The 22,715-nt window shown below is 32.4% G+C and overlaps 1 protein-coding gene across 1 annotated transcript; it reads left to right on the top strand.

Annotated features, from left to right (window-relative positions):
• vcam1b (vascular cell adhesion molecule 1b) lies at positions 1 to 12,911 on the top strand. Its single transcript, XM_030087250.1, has 9 exons — positions 1 to 145; positions 2,711 to 3,025; positions 4,598 to 4,876; positions 6,547 to 6,825; positions 7,663 to 7,959; positions 8,791 to 9,159; positions 10,148 to 10,429; positions 11,001 to 11,276; positions 12,065 to 12,911. Exons 1-9 carry the CDS (start codon positions 127 to 129, stop codon positions 12,211 to 12,213), a joined length of 2,265 nt encoding a protein of 754 aa, XP_029943110.1. The 5' UTR covers positions 1 to 126; the 3' UTR covers positions 12,214 to 12,911.
• The last annotated feature ends 9,804 nt before the right edge of the window (positions 12,912 to 22,715 follow it).

The following is a 22,715-nucleotide window of genomic DNA, read 5'->3' as shown; positions in this document are numbered from 1 at the left end:
CACACACACACACGCCGCCTCGGCTTCATTTGAGACACAAAGACGCTCTCACACACACACACTCTGTCACACACTCGTCCTTGATCATTGTTCCTCTGCGGATCTTTTCTCTCGGTCGCCGCGGCGATGGACGGCGCTCGGACAGGTAACGTCAACAACAACGCCGCCGCTGTCTGCTTGTTTGTTTATTTATGATGTGATTTAAAGGAGAAACAAATCGCTGGAGAAAAAAATCAGACAAAAAAATGAAAAAAAAAAATCTGCAGATTTGACTAAATTTAAATGCAGAGGGGAAAAAAATCTGGATTGTTTTTTTGTTTTTTTTTTGTTTGTTTTTTTTTCAGAAGTGGTGTTGATGTTTTTCATTTTTTTGAGAACTTAAATATTGTTAAATTTCTTTAAAAAATGTAAAGAAAAAATTAGCATTATATGATTATTATTCTGCAATAAAGATCATTTTAAAATATTTTTTCCAATTTTATTACCTTGTTTTATTTGTTTTTTAGTAAGTGTTTTTGTTGATAACAGTTTACATTTATATGTAATTTTTAATGATTTTTCAAAAATATTTTTATATTTTTTAAATGTTTTTAAAATTAACTTTAAACTTAAACTTTTAATTGCTGAAGTTTTTGTTTTAGTTTTTTGTTATTAAAGTCTGTTTTCTAAAAAATTGGCTTAGAAAGTTATTTCCAAGATTTACAATTTTTTAATGATTGATATTAAACATTTTTTACACAATTTTAATTTTATACTTTTTTTTATTTGAATATTTTCTTACGTTTTATTAAGAACAAAAAAATCTTAATATTTGTGAATTTAAAGTAGCCTTGATATTTTTTTCATATTTTGAAAAAGTTCAATATTGTTACATTTTTTAAATAAAAGCACATCTTTTAAAGAAATGTGATATTTAATGTATTTTTAATAAACAATTTGATAAATTATTATCCTACAATAATGGTGATTTTTAAATATTTTTACCAAATTGTTGTTTTCTTTTTTTTATTTTTGTTTAAATTTTTAGTCATTTAAATTGATATGTATTTTTTAATGATTTATTTCGTATTTTAATTCATATTTATTTTATATTTATAAGTTTTTTTACTAATTATTTTTTAAATTTCTTTAAACAATTTCTTACAACTTTTTAATTAAAAACTAAAATCTGGAGAATTTGATTGAATTTAATTTTCTTTTTAAATTTTCTTTTTAATTTTTTTGTATTTTCAATACATTTTCAATACTCAAATATAATTAATATTAATTAAAAACAAGTTTGTGTTTTTCAACAGCGTTCAATATTGTTATTTTTTATTTTTATTTTTGTCTTTTATACAAATTATTTTGTTTTCTGCCTTATTAATATTTATTTTTTTATTTTTATTTTGTGTGTTCTTTCCAATTTTTTTCTTTCTTTCTTTTTTGTTTTTTTACAATATTGATATTTTTAATTTTAATTTTTATCTTTTTATAGTAAATATTTTGTTTTCTGTCTTATTAATATTTTTTTTATTTATATATTTTTTTAATTTTGTTTGTTCTTTAAAATTTATATATGTATATATATATATATATATATATATATATATATATATATATATATATATATATATATATATATATATATGTATATTTTAAAATAAAATTATATAAATTTATTAATTTAAAGATAAAAACAGCTTTATTGTAGTAAAAACAAAAACAGCTCATTTTGAAGCGTCAGGAGAAAAAAAAAAAAGCTGAGTTTGAGGAATTAAAATAGTCGGGAGGAAGTTCAGAGTTTCAGGGTTTTTTTTCGGGGCCCTGGGTGACCTCTGACCTCTGACCGCCGTAAATCTGGACGAAGCGACAAGGCGCCGCTGATTCTTTATTGTTTTAACTGTTGGAGGCTGAAGAAGCTGCTGAGTAAGGAAAATAAAGAAAATAATAAAACAAAAAAAATGAGAATGTTAATGAAAAAAAAAATCTAATTAAAATAAATACATTTTTATTTCTTAAATAACTTTCAAAAAAATAATACAAAGAATGTAAACAACTGAAAAACAATACAAATAAAAACAACGTAAAAAACTTGTAAGCTGCTCAACACATTTAGAAAAAAACAACAAAGTTAATAAAATAGTAATTAAATGTTAATAAAAATGAAAAAAAAAATCTAAAATTGCTGCAAAAATAAAATTAAAAAAAATAAGCTTAAAAAAAATGACGTAACCAAAAAAAAAAAAAAATATATATATATATATATACAGGTTGTTTTTTTTTTTTTTCAAGCAAGTCTTCTAGGACCTGATGTGCCGACAATAAATAATAATAATCAAGAATCATAACAAAGAAAAATTGAATTTGAATATATATATAGATAAAGAAAAATATTTATAAAAATAATAAACATACTATTAAAAAAAATACTGTTCAAAAATAGTGTTTTTGAATTCCTAAACTTGAACCTTAATTAAAATTTTGGAAAAAAATATATATATAAAAAAAAAAATATGAATAAAAAATGATATATAATGTAATAATTCTGAAAAATAAAATATTTACAAAACAAATGGAAAATATAGAAAATATTTAAAAATGAGTAAAATCAAACAGAATATAGGGAAATAAAATAATAATTCCGTTTCACCTTTTTAAGTAAAAAAATATATAAAATATTAAGAAATGAAAATACGAACAATAATAAGTGTTGACCTTTGACCCGCAGTGCTGCTGCTGTCCTGCTGGCTGTGGTGCGTTCAGGGCCTCCAGGTGGACGTGTCCCCCCGCCGGCCGCTCTTCCCGCTGGGCTCCCGGCGCCGCCTGCTGTGCTCGGCCCGCGACTGCGACGCGCCGCCGCCGCACGTGGCCTGGACGCCGCCGGGCGACCGGCCGCTGGGGGGCGCCGTGGAGGCCGGCGACGGCGGGGCGGCCGCCGCCGTCACCTTCGACCCCGTGGCCGCCGAGCACGAGGGGGCGCTGCAGTGCCGCGTCGTCTGCGGAGACCAGATCAAACACGTCACCGTCCGGGTCCGGGTCTACGGTACGGCATGATGTCATCGTTTCTCTGTTTTTTATTTATTTGTCACTATGTACTTCATTACATTTTTTTAATTTAAATAAAAATAAAATATTAAATAAAATATTTATTTATTTTTTTATTACTAAAAGTAGTATCATATTTAATTATTAGTTATAAAATATTTTATTTTTTATTTATTTGAAAACAAAATAATAAAAAAGAAATTGTATTATTTTTGGTTAATTTTTTTAAAAATTATTTTCAATATTAATAGTATTAACAGTATATATAATGTTTATTCTTTTTTTTACTTTTCCCGTTTTAATTATTTAATTGTTTCATATTTATGTTTATTCAAAAAAAGTGTTTTTAACATTATTTTAATTTGATGTCATATTCATACTTGTTTATATTTGTATTTCTTCATTTTTTTCAATTTTTTTATATCTACAGTCAATTATAAATTTATTCATTTAGTAATTAATAATTCATTGTTTCTATTAGTATTTTATTATGTTTTATTATATTTGGATTTTTCAACACTTTTGTTTTATTTATTATTATTTATTAAATGTGTTATGTAGAATTCAAAATTTTCATATTTTGATATAATTATTATTCTTTTTATTTTTTCTATTTTTCTTCCTTATTTTTTTGTTTTTCTCCATTTTCTTATTTTATGCTTTATTTTTATTTATTTAATTCAATATATTTATATATTATACTCATTGTTCAGATGTATTCTTATTTTTAGCTTTATCTTTATTTGAAATATTTTTTATTGTAACTTATTATTATTATTATCATCATTATGATCAATAATATTGGAAGATTTTTTTGCTTTCACTGTTTTCAGTTTGTTGTGTTTCTCTTTATATGGCTTCTATTTAAAATTATGCTTTTTTTAATTGTACAATTCTTTTTATTCAAATTTAAATTGAACCTTTTTGTTTTGTTTTTCCCAAAAAATATATGTTTATTTTATGTTTGTTTGGTTTTTATATTATTAGTTTTTTTTTTAATGTATTTATTATATTAAATAATCTTGTATTTAACTTTGTATACATAAATTCATATTTTATTTATTTTTATATTTTCATTTATTGTAGTTTTAAATGCATTTATTTAAAATTGTTTTATTATTATTATTATTATTATTATTATTATTACTATTATTATTAATGTTATTGTTATTACTATCAATATTATTATTGTTATTGTTATTAATGCTACTACTGTCATTTAGTTTTTTGTTAATTTAATTCTTAATAGTAATATGATTTTATTATTATTACTTTCTTCTTTTATTATTGTAATTACAATTTTTATTGTTATTATTACTATTATTATCATCATTGTTATTTTTATCATCATTACTATCATTATTAGTAGTATTATTTTTATTATTATTATTATTACGATTATTTTTTTATTGTTATTATTACTATTATTGTCATCATTGTTTTTATCATCATTACTAGAATTATTAGTAGTATTGTTATTATTTTTTATTATTAATATTATTATTATTATTATCATTATTATTATTATTATTACTATTATTATTGATGGTGTAATGTGTGTGTTCCCCAGCCCTCCCCTCCCCCCCCCTGGTCTCGGGGCTGGACCGGCTCCTGTCGGGCTCGGAGGCGGTCCTGACCTGCCGGGCCCCCGGGGCCCACCCTGAGGACCGGGTGCGGCTGTCCTGGCTCCGGGGGGGGCGGGAGGTTCAATCCGGGTCCGAGTACCGCTTCGGGGTCTCCCGGGACGACCGGGGGGCCGAGGTCACCTGCAGGGCCTCGCTGGACCTGGACCTGGGGGGCCCCGATCAGAACCTCACCAGGGAGACCACGGTCCGCCTGGAGCCGCTGGGTGAGTCTGCCGGCCGCCGTTACCGTGGCAACGGGCCCAGAAGAGAGTTCTGCCCATCTAAACACAGATATCCATGTAAAGAGGTGAAAAAAATATTGTTGCCATGGTAACAGATTAAAAAAAATATATATAGTAAAAGGTTTAAGAGTGGGCAGTAGTTACCATGGTAACAGATAAAAAGACAGTAGTTACCATGGTAACAGCTGTTCAAAACTATCAGAAGATGCCATGGTAAGTTTTCAAAGTAGCAGTTACCATGGCAACAGGAAAAAAAAAAAACAAACAACAACAACAATGACGGTATGATAGTAACAGGTTTCCAAAAAAAAAAAAAAAAACCAAACATTGTTGTCATGGTAAAACTGTTACCATGATAACGTGTTTAAAAATAACAAGAGTTACCATGGAAACAGGTTTAAAAATAGCTTTTGTCCCCATGGTAACAGCTTTGAAAATGGCAGTCGTTACCATGGCAACAGGTTGTTTTTTTTTTTTTTTTAAGCAATAGATGCGACGGTAACAGGTTAAAAAAAAAAAAAAAACTATGGTTGTCGTGGTAAAAGTGTTGCCATGGTAACATGTTTGGAAAACAGTAGTTACCATGGTAACACTTATATAATAACAATAGTTACCGTGGTAACTTAGAAAACAGTAGTTACCATGGTTACACTTTTTATATATCAGGTTACCGTGGTAACTTCATTAAAAAAATGTAGTTACCAAGGTAACAGTTTCTAAAATAAGAGTAGTTGCCATGGTTACCGAGGTCACAACAGTTTAAAAATAATGGCATTTTCCGTGGTAACAGTTTTGAAAGTAGCAGTTGTTGCCATGGCAACAGGTTAAAAAAAAACAACGGTATGATGGTAACAAGTTTACAGAAAAGAAAAAACAAATACTGGTTGTCATGGTGAAACTGTTGCCATGGTAACATGTTTAGAAAACAGTAGTTACCGTGGTAACAGTTTTTAGAATAACAATAGTAACCATGGCAACATATAAAAAAAAACAGTAATTAACATGGCAGCAGGTTTAACATTTACAGTGGTTGCCATGGTAACAGTTTAGAAAACAGTAGTTACCATGGTAACAGGTTAAAAATATTAGTAGTTACTTACCATGGTTAACAGATAAAACAGTAAAAAAAAAAGTTACTATAGTAACGTTTTTTAAAAATAACAATGTTACCATGGCAACAGGTAAAAAAAAAAAAACTGGTTACCATGGCAACAGGTTTAAAATTAAAAGTAACAGGTTATCAATAAAAGTGGTTACCATGGCAACAGGTTAAAAAAAATACAGTAGCTACCATGATAGGTAAAAAGAACAGTTGCCATGGCAACAGGGAATAGACCTTTAGTGACAATGGTAACAGGTTAACAGTAGCAGGAGTTACCATGAAAACAGGTTTGAAAATAAGAGTTGCCATGGTAACAGGTTTAAAAAAAAAACTATAGTTACTATGGTAACATGTAAAAAAACAATAGTTACTATCGTAACAGTAAAAAGAAGAAAAAAAACCCCCTGCTGTATCCATGGTAACAGAGCTGTTGCCATGGTGACGTCAAAGTATGGACAACGAATCCACAAAACATGTTGTCATGGTTACATGTCTAAAAGAATACATCTGTTGCCATGGTAACATGGTTGCCCCCTCCTCTCTGCTCTAGCCCCGCCCACCCCGCCCTCCCTGCTCCTACTTCCTGGTCCGGACGTCCTGGAGGGAGGCCATGTGACCCTCAGCTGTCAGTCAGACGGAGCCCCGCCTCCCACGCTGGTGCTAAAGAGGGAGGGGGCGGAGCTTCGCCGGGCTGGCCCCGCCCCCTCCTCCTTCACCTCCTCGCTCTCCTTCAACTTCACGGCCGCCCCGGAAGACTCCGCCCACTACACCTGCGAGGCCACCAATCAGTTGGGGTCAGAGGTCGCCACGGCAACCGTCAACGTCAGAGGTGGGTTTGTGTTGCGGTGGAAACGAAAGGAAGTTCGAAGAAATTGTAATAAATTCTAAATAAAATGAATGGATGCAAACAACAATTAAAAATAAATAAAAAAATAACAATACATAAATAAAAATAAAATATGGAACTAAATCAATACAATAATAGCAATAGTAGAAAGAAATACATTTAAATAAATAAATTTAATTCTAAAAATAAATTTAAAGAAAAAAATCATAATGTAATATTTATAAGATAATGCATAAATATTAATAAAATAAAACATTGACATCCACTTTAATATTGTAACCATGGAAACAGATGAAAAGTACAATTGCAATAAATTGTAATAAATAAAAAACATAAAACATTTTTAAAAAATGGAATTAAAACAATAATTTGAAAAAAGGATTTCAAAAGTTACTTTTCTCAAATTAGCAGATTCTTAAAAAAATAAATGTAAATAAAAATAGAATAGAAAAAATAAAAAAACATAAAATTTAACATAAATAAATTGCTCGAAATAATTTTGAAAAATAATTAGAGAAAAGAATGAAACTATACCATAAATACACTGCATTTGCCATAAATTTTAATCAATTTATAATACAGTAATTGAAATACATATTGAAATCAGTAGAGGAAAAAAAAAATCAATATTTTTTTGACATTTTTCATAAAATTAAAAATTAAAAAGAAATGAAAAAATCAATATAATATATATTATACTGTAATTTTTTATTATATTATATATAATGAAAATAAATAAATATAAAATATACAAAAATAATATAAAATGAATAATATTTATATATATCTAATTTAACCTTGGCCCTACCCCGCTTCCAGCCCACCCCCTCCAATTGGACGCCTCCCCCGAGCTGTGGGCCGAGCTTGGCTCGGCCCTGCTCCTGTCCTGCCGGGCGTCGGGTTGCGAGGAGCCGCCGGAGCTCACCTGGTCCCGGTCGGACCCGGACCAGGACCCGGACCGGGACCAGGACCGGGTTCTACAGACGTCCCGGGAGCCCGACGGGCGCTCCCAGCTCCGGGTGGGTGACCTGGGCCCCGAGCAGCGGGGGGGCTTCGCCTGTCGGGCCCGGTGCCAGGGCGTGACCCGGGAGAGGTTGGTCCGGGTGCAGGTCTATGGTGAGGGCACACACACACACACACACACACACACACACTAGTGTAGGTTCACAATGGGGACTTACATGTGCAAAGTGGGGACTTACACACAGATATTGGTACACATGCAAAGTGGGGACTTAAACACACTACATGTGCAAAGTGGGGACTTACACACAGATATTGGTGAATGTGCAACGTGGGGACTTTCACGCAGATATTGGTTAATGTGGAAAATTGGGGACATATACACATATATTGGTACACATGCAAAGTGGGGACTTACACACATACATTGGTAAATGTGCAAAGTAGGGACTTTCACGCAGATATTGGTTAATGTGGAAAAGTGGGGACTTAAACACAGATATTGGTACACATGCAAAGTGGGGACTTAAACACACTACATGTGCAAAGTGGGGACTTACACACATATATTGGTACATGTGCAAAGTGGGAACTTAAACACTGGTGCATGTGCAAATTGGGGACGTAAACACATATTCTGGTCCCTGTATGAACTTCAGGACCCAATATAAAAACACTGGTACAGTTTTTGGATTAACATCATGCTAACATTAGCATCATGCTGACATTAGTGCCTCGGGCTTACTCTCACATCATGCTAACATTTGCATAATGCTACCATTGACCTCATGCTAACATTGGTCCAATGCTCATTATTAAGATGCTAAAATTTGCCTCATGCTAGCTTTGGCATAATGCTAACAATAATGCTATGCTAACAGTGTCCTAATACCAACATAATTAAGATTGGTCCTGTCAGCATCACGCTAATACTAGCATTATGCTACCATTAGCATCATGCTAACACTCCCCTCCTCTCCCCAGCCTTCCCGTCCGACCCGGTCCTCTCTGGCCCCGCCCCCTCCCCCCTCCTGATTGGCCGGCCGTCCTCCCTGCTCTGCGTGGCTCCCTCTGTCCTCTCGCCCAATGGGGCGCGGCTGCGCTGGCTGTGGGCGGGGCTTACCCTGGCCTCCCGGACCTTTGAGTTCTCCGGACATCCCAGGAATCTGTCGCTGGAGCTCCAACTCCAGGTGGATCAGGGTCCGGCTCAGGATCAGGACCAGATCCAGGATCAGGTCCGGGTCCGGGTCCGGCTTGGGGACCCAGTGGAGCTGAGCTGCGAGGCGGAGCTGCTGGGCGACGACGGCGCCACCTGGAGGAGCAGGAGGAGAAGCGTGGAGCTGGAGGTCCAAGGTGAGGGGGGAGGGGGCGGGGCTTGTGTCTACTAACATAGGGGCGTGGTTTAGCTTGATTTCTTAGTATTTTTTATATTTGTTTTGTTTGTTTGTGTATTTCTAAGTTATTTCACTTATTTTATTGTTTTACTTATTTTATTTTAAATGTTTGTGTTTATTAATAGTCATACAAGAGGCGTAGCTTTCATCTATGGTAACAGGAAGGGGCGTGGCCTATTGGTCCTGACTGCTTTATTGTACTTTATCTTATTATATAGTTATTTATATGTATTATTTATTTTAAATATATTTTTCTATGTATTTTTTAATTATATTTACTACTTTATTTTTTTGTTTTTTGTATTTTTTATTAGTATTCTGACTTCATGATAACCGAATGGGTGTGGTTTGTATCTATAGTAACACTAAGGGGGCGTGGCTTATTTGGTCCTGACTTTTGCTATTTTATTTATTAATTTTATTATTATTATGTTTTTTTGTTTCATTTGTTTCACGTGTTGTTTCACTTACTTATTTGTTTGTTTATTCATTAATTAATTTATTTAATTATTCATTAATTTTTTTATTTAGTTTTATTTATTAGAATTCTGACTTTATACCACTAAAGGGGCGTGGTCTGCCTTCATAGTGCCAGTAGGAGGTGTGGCTTGTCTCTACAAATACAGAAGTGGGCGTCGCCTGTCGGCATAACCACCCGTAGGGGGCGTGGTTTGTAAATATACCAAACAGTAAGGGTGTTGGTGTGTCAGTAAGGGGCGTGGCTTGACGTTCTAATAAACATACATGGGCGTGGTCTATTGGTTTAACAGCCAGTAAGGGGCGTGGCCTGTTGGTTTTAACAAAAAAAGGGGGCGTGGCCTTTTTATACAGCAGCATTTTGTTGAAGGGTGTGTCTATAGAAACATTAAGGGGGCGTGGTTTCTCCTTCCTATATCTACTTCCTGATTTCCTGTAACAGGCCCCGCCCCCTCTCTCACTCTCTCTAGCCCCGCCCATGCCGCCCTCCCTGCTTCTACTTCCTGGTCCGGACGTCCTGGAGGGAGGTCATGTGACCCTCAGCTGTCAGTCAGACGGAGCCCCGCCCCCCACGCTGGTGCTGCGGAGGGAGGGGGCGGAGCTTCAGCGGGCTGGCCCCGCCCCCTCCTCCTCCTCCTCTGTATTGACCTTTAACCTCTCCTCGGCCGCCCTGGAAGACTCCGCCCACTACAGCTGCGAGGCAGCCAATCAGCACGGGTCCAAGATGGCGGCCGTCACGCTCCGGGTCAAAGGTCAGAAAAAGTTATTGCTAACACACTCCAAATTAAGCTAATAGCTAATAATAGTCTCCAAATTATGCTAGCAGCTAATGCTAGCAGGCGCCAAATTATGCTAATAGTTTAGAATACCCCAAAATTATGCTAACAGGCTAATCATGCTAGCAGTGATTGGTAATAGACTCAGAATGATGCTAACAGCTAATGCTAGCAGACTTCAAATTATGCTAATTACTGATGCCAATATTTGCAAAATCATGCTAATGGCTAATGCTAATCAACTGAAAAATGATGCTAACATGCTCAACATGTTGGTATTAGCCAATGCTAATAGACTCATAACGATGCTAACAGCTAATGCTAGCAGACTCCAAATTATGCTAATTATTACTGATGCTAATATTTGCAAAATCATGCTAATGGATAATGCTAATCAGCTCAAAAATGATGCTAACATGCTCAACATGTTGGTATTAGCCAATGCTAATAGACTATAAATGATGCTAACAGCTAATACTGACAGCATTAGCATGTTAGCATTAGCATCATATCAGCATTAGCATTAGCATGCCGTCTCCCCCTTCAGCGCCCCCCAGGAACACCAGGGTGCTGGTGCTGCCCTCTGCCGTAGTGCCCCTGGGCCACAACGTGACGGTGTGGTGCCGCAGCGCCGGCTGGCCGCCGCCCGCCCTCACCCTCACCCGATTGGCCGACGGCGCCCGGCTGCCCCGCCCCCCCGGCGGCGACGTCGACGGCGGCTTCCTATTGGTCGACGTGCGGCCCGAGGACGGCGGGCGCTACCGGGTCAACGCCAGCAACGAGCTGGGGTCAGAGGTCACCCACTTCAGGATCACCGTCACCGGTAATGCTAATGCTAATGCTAATGACTAACGTTAAACGTTAATAATAATAATAATGATGTTGATAACAGTGGATGATGCTAATGCTAAAAGATGATTATGATGCTGATGCTAGTGGGAAATGCTATTAGGTAACGCTAAACAATAATAATGCTAATGCTAATGCAAAAAGATAATAATAACGCTAATGAGAAATGCTAATTGCTAATGCTAAAGGTTGGTGATAATGCTAATGACAAATGCTAATAGCTAATGCTAAAGGCTAATAATAATGCTAATGAGAAATGCTAATAGCTGATGCTAAAGGTTGAAAATAATGCTAATGAAATATGCTAATTGCTAATGCTAAAGGTTGATAATAATGCTAATTAAAAATGCTAACACCTAATGCTAAAGGTTAATACTAAAAGCTAATCTTAACGTAAATATGATAGTTACTAGCTAATGCTACTAGCTAATCAGAATACTAATGCTACCAGCTAATGCTAACAAAATTGTAGCAGTGATGCTAATTACTAATGCTAATAGCTAATGCTGACATATTGTGATGCTAACAATAATAAAATTTTACTAGCCAATGCTAACATAATTATAATGCTAATGCTAACGAAAAACAGTACTAGCTGTTGCTAAAATAATTATGAAAATGTGAGGAGCTAATGCTAACGAGCACAAGCTACCAAGAGGAAGCTAATGCTAACAATTTACGCTGATGCTGATAGCTATGTGCTAATTAAAAAAAAGCTATAGGGTAATGCTAACGCTAGCTTGCCCCTCCCCCTCCCCCCAGGTCCCGGCCCCGGCCCGCTCCTATTGGCCGTCCCGGCCGTCTGCGCGCTCGCCGCGCTGCTAGCTAGCGCCCTGCTGCTGGAATACCTGCGGAGGTCCCGGAAGAAAGGCTTCTACCAGCTAGCGCCTAGCGGGCTGGAAAGGCGCTAGCGCGACAAGCTAGCGAACCCCCCCCCCCCCCCAGGACTGTGACCACGATCGGCTAACGTTAGCATGATGCTAACGTCCTCTGAATGATTGGATATGAGGTGGCTAGCAAGCTGCCAGCGTGTGGATCCTACATGCTAGCATGATAGCAGCTGCTAGCTACTTGTTAGCATGTTGGAGGCTACACAATGCTAGCATGTATCGCCAACATGCTAAAAAGTCACTAGCATGCTCATTTGTTAACATTTGAGTGGAATGCTAGCATAGCATTTATTACCATGTGGCTCCAACATGCTAGCAAGTGGCTAGCAGTTGCTACCATGCTAGCATGTCAGAGCTACGTGTAGAGCTAAGTCATGCTAACATACTGACCTGTTAGCATGTTAGCATGCTAATATGCTAGCCGATAGCTGTCAGCCTGTATCTCATCATGCTAACAAGCTAGCAGCTAGCTGTTAGCCTTTATGTCATCATGCTAACATGCTAGCAGCCAGCTGATTTTCATGAAGCTAATATGCTAACATGCCAGCTCTTAGCCTGTATGCTAACATGCTAGCAGCTAGCTGTTAGCCTGTATCTACATCTTGCTAATATGCTAGCAGCTAGCTGTTGGCCCGTATCACGTTGACGCTAAGATGCTAGCTGTTGGCATGTTTCTCCACAACGCTAACATGCTAGCAGCTAGCATGCTAGCTGCTAACCTCGATCGACTGTATATAATGTTGCGTTCAATGACCGTCAGTAAAAAACAGTTTGTGTGTACATTGAGTCCGAGTTTTATTTATTTTTTATTATTCAATTTTATGAATGAATATTTATTTCAATTTAGATATTTTTTTTAAACATTTTTTTATTTTTATTTCTATACATTCAGTTTTTTTTAGAAGCTTTATTTTTATACTAATTTTAATTATTTCACCATTTATTTTTTAATTGTTTTTCCATTTAATGAATTTTTTTTAATTATTTTTTTTATTTTTTAGCCGTTTTTTGTCATTTTAATTGTTTATTTAATTTTTTATCAACATTATTTTATTTTATTTTTTTTTTTAAATTTCATTTCTTTTCTTGTTTTTCCTGCAACAACAAACACAACATTGAAGACATTGAAGTTGTTTTTTAATCCATTTTCAATAATTTTTATATTTCTAATCTACTTTAATTATTTTCTTAATTTATATATATTTTTTTTCTAATTTTTTTTATTTTATTTTATGCGTGATAGTCTCATTAAATAATTATATATAATTTTGTTTTTATTTTTTATCCCTTTTTGCCTATTTTTATTATTTATTTAAATTCAATAAAATTTTTTGATGATTTTTTTTTTTTTTTTAATTTCATTTGTTTTTTTCTTATTTTTCCAACGACAACAAACAAACAAACAACACCGAAGACGTCGATGCGGCTCTTCCTGCTGCCCGCTCCTCGCAACGACATGCTGGTGAAAAACACTGAGGACAATCCCGCATACAGGTAAAGTAAGTAAAACAAATGTAGTAAATAAAGTACAAGTAATTGAATAAATCAATAAATAAATAAATAAAAAAATAAAAAAATAAATAAATAGAAGTGTATATGAAATATTACATTTTTTAATTTTTTTATTTGTTTTCTTATTTTTCTTGCGACACCAAACAACACTGAAGACATTCCTATTTTTATTATTTAACTTCAATTAAAATTTTTTGATGTTATGTTAAAAAAATGTTATTTTTTTTGTTTCATTTTTTTTATTTTTATTTAATGTAACTAATAACATTAAGTAAATAAAATACAAGTAATTAAATAAATCAATGAATAAATAAATAAGTAAATACATAAGCAAATAAAATAAAATAAACAAATAAATAGAAGCGTATATGAAATATTTAGTAAAATGTATAAGCATAAATTTTAAAATATTTAATAAATGTAATAAAATATAAAGCAAAAAAATATATATGAAATAGAAAAATATATCTGATCAAAGGTAAAACAATGCCTATTAAATGAAATAATATACATAAGTTCTGTTCTTTCTTAATTTTTTGTTTTTTTTATTTTAGTATTGTTATTTTTAAATTACATTTTTATGTGTTTTAATTTATTTATTCATTTTTTTAGATTTGTTATACTTTTATTTGTTCACATTTTTTAAAATATTTTGTTTATTATTTTAATTATATTTTTTTCAAAACATTTAATATATATTCTTTTCTTTAATTTAAAAATTTTATTTAAAAAAAACTGTTTTGTTGCAGTTGCTTCCTTTCTCCATAAAAGCATATTCCTTTAAAAAAAAATACATAAAAAATCTAATCTCATAAACAAAAAATTTAGTAAATGAAATAAAAATATAGACTATGAAGTAAAATATAGTAAACAATTAAGAATAAATAAAAAAATAATAAAATAAAGGTAAATATGCAAAAAATAACGATGAAAATGAAAACAAATACATACATGTAAGACTAATAAAAATAAAGAATAAAAACGAATAGTTTATTAAAGTTCATTAGTTTACTAACAGAAACAATAATAATAATGATAAAAATAATAATAAAAATAAATTTAAAAAATCCAAATTAAAGATATTAAGTAAAAAAAATAATAAAAATGAAGTAAATAAAATTCCATAAAAAATTTGAATTAATATTAAAAGCAAAAAAAAAACAAAATCAGTGTTGTCTTTTTTCTTTTTTTGTTTACTAGTGTGTGTGTGTGTGTGTGTGTGCATGTTCATTCGCTTTTCTTATGTGTTTGTGTTTTGTTTTTCTTCTTCTTCCTTCTCTTGTTTGTTTCTTCTTCTCCTTCGACCGGAAATTCCAGCGCATCAACTTGATGAGTTGCTCTCTCTCTCTCTCTCACACACACACACACACACACACACACAAACAGTGAAGGGGGGGGGGTCAAAGGTCGAAGGTCGGGGGAGAGAATTCGCCGGACGCGGAGAAAACATGAATCAGCTGAAATGAGCAGAAACCTTGACGCCTCCTGGTGGAGGCAGAGGGACTGACGTCATGCCGCTGCAAAGAATGTTTGACTTCATTTGTAATTTTTTATCTAATTAATTTAATTTATTATTTATAATAAATGTATAAATATATAAATTAAAAATAAATAATAGATGACATAAAAATATCAATATAATAAGTTAAAAATCCATATGTTATTTTGATTATTCATTTATTTATTCATTCATTCATTCTTTAGTATTGATTTCAATATCAATTTAAATAATTAAAGAAATATTTATAACAAAAAAACAATCGAAGACATTTCATTTTTGTTTTTTTCATTTTTTAATGTAAAAACTTAATTGAAATTTTCACATTTTGACAATAATATGCAATACAATCATTTTGGTTCATTCATTTTTTTTTATTATATTTGTTTCCTTTGGTTTTATCATACATTTATTTCCGAGATTATTTTTTAAGACATTGAAATTTTTTTTTTAGTCTTTCAATGTTTTTTTTTTTTATTTCAATAAATTTAATAATTATTTTTAGATTTATTTAAAAAATATATTAATTTAATTACATTTGAGATATTCTTGAATTATTTCAATGTTCACATTTTGACAATAATATTCAATACAATCATTTTGGTGTATTCATTTTTTTTATTATTATATTTGTTTCCTCTGGTTTTATCATACATTTATTTCCGAGATTATTTTTTAAGATATTGTAATTTTTTTTCAGTTTTTCAATGTATTTTTTTTTATTTTTTTTATTTCAATAAATGTAATAATTATTTTTTAATTTAATTTATATAATATATTAATTTAATTAAATTTGAGAAATTCTTGAATTATTTCAATTACTTGTAATTATTTTTTGATTTTCTAATTATTATTTTTATTTTTATTATTACTAGTATTATTATTATTGTTATTATTATTATTTTTTTTTATGTGTTTTATTATTTTTTCATTTTTTATTATCATTTCTATTCATGCAACATGGATTCTGTGTAGCTAGCTTTAGCCTGAGCTAGCATTAGCCTCAGCTAGCCTAGCTTAGCGGTGAGCGAGTTCCCCAAAACCCGTTTTCCTCCTCCTTCCAAAAAAATGCTTGCTAGCTCCACATTCCTCCCTTGGGCGCCTGGCTTGACCCCTGGAGGTCAAAGGTCACGAGGTCAACCTTTAAAAATAGACTCAGGGTCATTCCCCGCGTTAGCGTCAGCGCCCCAGGCGCTAATAAACAACATTCACAACAAGCAAATAATTCCAGCTATGCTAGCGATGACGCTAGCAGCTTGGAAGGGGGCGTGGCTAACTTAGCTGGCGACGTTAGCAACGCGGTTTCGCTAGCAGAAGCGGCCAGGATGCCGAGGAGGACGCCGCCGCAGCCGCTGCTGCGCCGCAGGATTAGCATGGGTAAGCTAACCGCTAACCGCTAAACGCCGCGATTAAAATGACGGGGCCAGCTCATTTGCATAAAGGGGGATGATGTCGTTGATGAGCAGCTAAAAATAGAAGAGGGAAGATTTAAAGGGGGGAAAATTGGAAAAAATAAGTGGAAAAATAAAACAAAAAAAAAATGAAATGGAGAAAAATTTGAAAAAAAAGAAAAAAAAAACATTCATAAAATTTGAAAAATAAAACAGCAGAGAAAATAAGAAATAAGTAGGAAAAAGTAAATAGGAAAAATACAGGTGAAATAAAATGGAAGTTGGAAAATAATAAAAAAAAAATGAGTTGGGAAAAATTAGATTTCTTTTTTGTAATTTCTTTGAATTATAAAAAACAAAAATTAAAAAAATAAAAAATAAAACAGTAGGTATAATAAGAAATTAGTAGGAAAAAATAAATAGAAAAAATAGAGGTGTGATAAGATGGAAGTTGGAAAATAAAAAAAATGAGTTGGGAAAATTTAGAAAAAAATAAGAGAGATTAAAAAATACTAAAAAATAAAAATTACTTAAAAATAAAAAAAGGTGAAACAGCGGGGAAAATAAGAAATGTGAAAAAAACATACATAGAAAAAATAGAGGTGAAAGAAAATGGCAGTCGGAAAATAATAAAAAAAAAATGAGTTTCGAAAATTTTGAATTTTTTTTTAATTTAAAGAAATTTAAAAAAATAAACAAAAATTAAAAAATAGAAAAATTAAAACAGTAGGGAAAATAAGAGACAAGTAGGAAACGGAAAAAATAGAAGTGAAATAAGATGGATGTTTAGAAATAATAAAAAAATAGGTTGGGAAAATTAAAAAAAAATAAAAAAAATTTAAAGAAATTAAAAAAAATAAAAAACTAAAAAACAGAAAAAATAAGACCGTAGGGAAAATAAGAAATAAGTAGGAAACAAATAAATAGGAAAAATAGAGGTGAAATAAAATGGAAGTTGGAAAGAAATCAAGAAAAAATTTTAAAAAAGATTAAAAATATATAAAAAAATACAAATTAATTAAAAATAGAAAAAACAAAACAGTAGTGAAAATAAAAAATGAGTAGAAAAAATAAATAGGAAAAATTTAAGTGAAATAAGTTGGAAGTTGGAAAATAATTAAAAAAAATGAGTTGGGAAAATTTAGATTTTTTTTTTAATTTAAAGAAATTAAAAAAACAAAAATTAAACAAACAAAAAATTAAACAGGTATAATAGGAAATAAGTAGGAAAAAAGTAGATAGAAAAAATAGAGGTGTAATAAGATGGAAGTTGGAAAATAATTAAAAAAATGAGTTGGGAAAAGTGACAAAAACATACATAGAAAAAATAGAGGTGAAAGAAAATGGCAGTTGGAAAATAATAAAAAAAAATGAGTTGGAAAAATTTTGAATTTTCTTTTAAATTAAATAAATTAAAAAAATTAACAAAAAAAAAAAATAGAAACATTTAAACAGTAGGGAAAAAAAGAAACAAGTAGGAAACGAAAAAAAACAGAAAAAATAGAAGTGAAATAAGATAGATGTTTAAAATTAATAAAAAAAAATAGATTGGGAAAATTTTAAAAAAATAATTTTTTTTTTAAAGAAGTTAAAAAAAAACTCAGAAAAAATAAGACTGTAGGGAAAATAAGAAATAGGTAGGAAACAAATAAATAGAAAAAATAAAGGTGAAATAAAATGGAAGTTGGAAAATAATAAAAAGAAATGAGTTGGGAAAATTTAGACAAAAAATAAGAAAAAGATTAAAAAAATATAAAAAAAATTAATTAAAGAGTAGAAAAAATGAAACGATGGGGAAAATAAGAAAAATGAAAAAAATAAATAGAAAAAATAGAGGTGAAAAAATATGGAAGTTGGAAAATGATATTAAAAAAAAATTAGTTGGGAAAATTTAGAATTTTTTTTAATTGAAAGACAAAAAAAATAAAAATTAAAAAATAGAAAAAACTAAACAGTGGGGAAAATAAGAAATAAGTAGGAAAATCAATCAATCAATCAATCAATCAATCAATCAATAAATAAGTGAAAAAAGTAGGAAAATAGAAAAATGAAAATGTTGGGAAAAATGGGATAGAACTCGGAAAATAGAAAAATACATTTTTAAAAGAAAAGGAAAAAAGTAGAGAAAATGAAGAGGGACTCCGAAAATAAGTGGGAAAAAATGAAAAAAAAAAGAAGGAAAAATAAAGAAAATGAAGTGGCAAAAAATAAAAAAAAAAATTAAATAAAAAGAAGTTTGAAAAACCAGGAAATTTTATTTTTTTTTAGTTTTAAACTAGAGAAGAAGTGGGGGGAAAAATGAGAAATAGGCCTCGCTAATGACTGATGAGCGGGCTAATTTGCATAAAAGGTGATGTCATCAATCAGCGGCTAAAATTAGAACCGAAAAAGTTGAGGTCATTAGAGAGAAATGGGGATGATGAAGGGAAATATTGAAAATAACCTGGAAAATGAGGGCAAAAAAACGGGAGAAACAGGAAAAAAAAGTGAGAAAAGTTGTAGAAAAGAAGTAAAGGATTATGGGAAAAAAATGAAATGGAAAAAGTCGTAAAAATTGTAGAAATTAATTCAGAATTATTTAAAAAATGAATTGGGAAAATTAGAAAATAAGTTTAACAAGTCGGAATATTGTATTAAAAAAAATCATTTATTTTGACTTTTTGGTTTGTTGTTACATGGAAATTATTTAGTGATTTTCTTTATAAAAATCTTGATTTTCAAATTTTTTTTTCTTTTACTTATTTATTAAAAACATTATTATTATTATTATTATTATTATTATTATTATTGTTTTTTATGATTGTTATTATTACTAGTTTATCATTACTATTGTTTATTCCTTTCCGTTTCTTCTGTTTTTTTCATTCATTTAAACATGTTTATTTGTTAATTCATATTTTACTATTAGTTATTATCATTTTCATCATTATTATTATCATTATATCTATTCTTTTTTTCTATTATTTCTCTTTTTTTGTTATGTATTTATTCCTGTAATTTTTAGATATTTTTCAACCATTTATTATTATGATTATTATTATTATTATTATTATTATTATTAAAACATCTATTCTTTATTTTGTTTTTTATTAATTTATTTATTCCTGTAATTTTTTCTTAGATATTTTTCAGTTTTTATTATTATGATTAATATTATTATTATTATTATTATTATTATTATTATTATTATTATTATTATTATTATTAATACAAATATTATCTATTCTTTTTTGTTCTGCTTTTTATTTATTTATTCCTCTTTTTTGATATTTTTCACTTTTTTGAGTTTTAAGAAATTTTTAATTTATAATCATTATTATTATCGATATTATTATTATCTATTCTTTTTCTATTTTTTCGGTTTTTTTAATTATTATTATTATTATTATTATTATTATTATTATTATTATTATTATTCAAACATCTATTCTTTTTTATTGTTTTTATTAATTTATTTATTCCTGTAATTTTTTCTTAGATATTTTTCAGTTTTTGTGTTTTTTTAAAAAAATATTTAATTTATTATTATTATTATTATTATTATTATTATTATTATTATTATTATTATTCTTGTTATTATTATTTTTTTTTCAATTTTTTTTCCTACAAATTTCAAATCACCCTGTCTGGTGTCAGGTGCTGCCTTGCTCCAGGGCTCCTCGGCGGCTCGCCTCCTGCTGCTGCTGATGGTGATGCTGTCGGGGGCGGCAACAGCGGGAATCCAACTGGCAACCCGGCAGGGGGCTCCGGACCCGGGGAGGCAACTGGACACGGCAACAACCGAAGAAACAACAACAACAACAACCGACATGACAACAACCGAAGAAACAACAACAACAGACATGACAACGACCGAAGAAACAACAACTGAAATGACGACAACAACCGACGTCACAACAACAGCAACAACAACTGAAGAAACTACAACAGCAACAACCGCAGAAACAACTGCAACCACGGCAACAACTACTGAAGAAACAACAATGGCACCAACAACAACAGCAACAACAACAATGGCAACAACAGCCGGAGAAACAACAACAACAACAGCAACAACAGCCAGAGAAACAACAACAACAACAGCCGAAGAAACAACAATGGCACCAACAACAACAACAACACCCGGAGAAACAACAACAACAACAACAGCCGGAGAAACAACAACCGCCGGAGAAACAACAACAGCCGGAGAAACAACAAGAACAACAACAGCCGGAGAAACAACAACCGCCGGAGAAACAACAACAGCCGGAGAAACAACAACAGCCGGAGAAACAACAACAACAACAACAGCCGGAGAAACAACAACTGCCGGAGAAACAACAACTGCCGGAGAAACAACAACAACAGCCGGAGAAACAACAACAACAACAACAACAGCCGGAGAAACAACAACAACAGCCGGAGAAACAACAACAGCCGGAGAAACAACAACAACAACAGCCGGAGAAACAACAACAGCCGGAGAAACAACAACAACAACAACAGCCGGAGAAACAACAACAGCCGGAGAAACAACAACAACAGCCGGAGAAACAACAACAACAACAACAGCCGGAGAAACAACAACAGCCGGAGAAACAACAACAGCCGGAGAAACAACAACAACAGCCGGAGAAACAACAACAATAGCCGGAGAAACAACAACAGCCGGAGAAACAACAACAACAACAGCCGGAGAAACAACAACAGCCGGAGAAACAACAACAACAACAGCCGGAGAAACAACAACAACAAACAACAACAGCCGGAGAAACAACAACAACAGCCGGAGAAACAACAACAACAGCCGGAGAAACAACAACAACAACAACAACAACAGCCGGAGAAACAACAACAACAACAACAACAACAACAGCCGGAGAAACAACAACAACAACAGCCGGAGAAACAACAACAACAACAACAACAGCCGGAGAAACAACAACAACAACAACAACAACAGCCGGAGAAACAACAACGGCAACAGCAACCAAAGCAATTGAAACAACAACTTTAGCAACAACCGCAACAGCAACTACAACTGAAATGACAACAACAACCGAAGAAACTACAACAACCGAAATGACAACAACCGCAACCGAAGCAACAACAACAACAACAACAGCCGAAGAAACAACTGAAACCACGGCAACAACAACTACTGAAGAAACAACAGCGGCAACAATAACGGCAACCGAAGCGACTGAAACAACAACCAAAGAAACAACAACAACACCTCAAACGACAGCAACGAGTGACATGGCAACAACAAGCGCAGCAACTGAAACAACAACCGCAACAACAGCCGGAGAAAAAACAACCGAAATAACAACAGCAACCAAAGCGAGTGAAACAACTGGAGCAACAACAACAGCAACAACTGAAGCAACAAGGAGAGAAACAACAACAGCAACGTCACCTCAAATGACAACCGAAGCAACTGAAGCAACAACGGCAACACCTGCAACAACAGCAACAACAACCAGAGCAACAACAGCTGAAAAAACCAAAGCAACAGCAACAACCGAAGCAACGACAACAACACCCAGAGCAACAACTGAAACAACAACGGCAACAGCAACCGAAGCAACTGAAACTACAACCGAAGAAACAACAACAACAGCAACTGAGACAACTAGTCCAACAACAACCGCAACAGCAACTACAACTGAAACGACAACAACCGCAACCAAAACAACCAAAGCAACAACGGAAGAAGCAACTGAAGCAACTGAAACTACAACCGAAAAAACAACGGAAGAAACAACAACAACAACAACAACAACAACACCTCAAACAGCAACAACCGAAGAAATAACTGAAACTATAGCAACAACCACAGCAACTGCAACACCTGACATGGCAACAACTTTACAAGCAACAACAACAACAACAACAATAGCAACTGAAACAACAACCGAAGAAACAGCAGCAACACCTGAAACAACAACCAAAGCAACTGAAACTAGTCCAACAATGTTAGCAACAACCGCAACAGCAACGACAACTGAAACGACAACAACTGAAGAAACAACCACAGCAACTAAGGCAACTACAGCAACGGCAACAAGCGAAGCAACTGAAACAACTGAAGTTGCAACACCTGCAACAACAACAACAACAACAACATATCAAACAAC

Source organism: Salarias fasciatus, unplaced genomic scaffold, assembly GCF_902148845.1.
Source record: "Salarias fasciatus unplaced genomic scaffold, fSalaFa1.1, whole genome shotgun sequence".
NCBI classification, from domain to species: Eukaryota; Metazoa; Chordata; class Actinopteri; order Blenniiformes; family Blenniidae; genus Salarias; species Salarias fasciatus.
The sequence above is the reverse complement of the archived record's forward strand: the minus strand, read 5'-3'. Positions and strand labels throughout refer to the sequence as shown.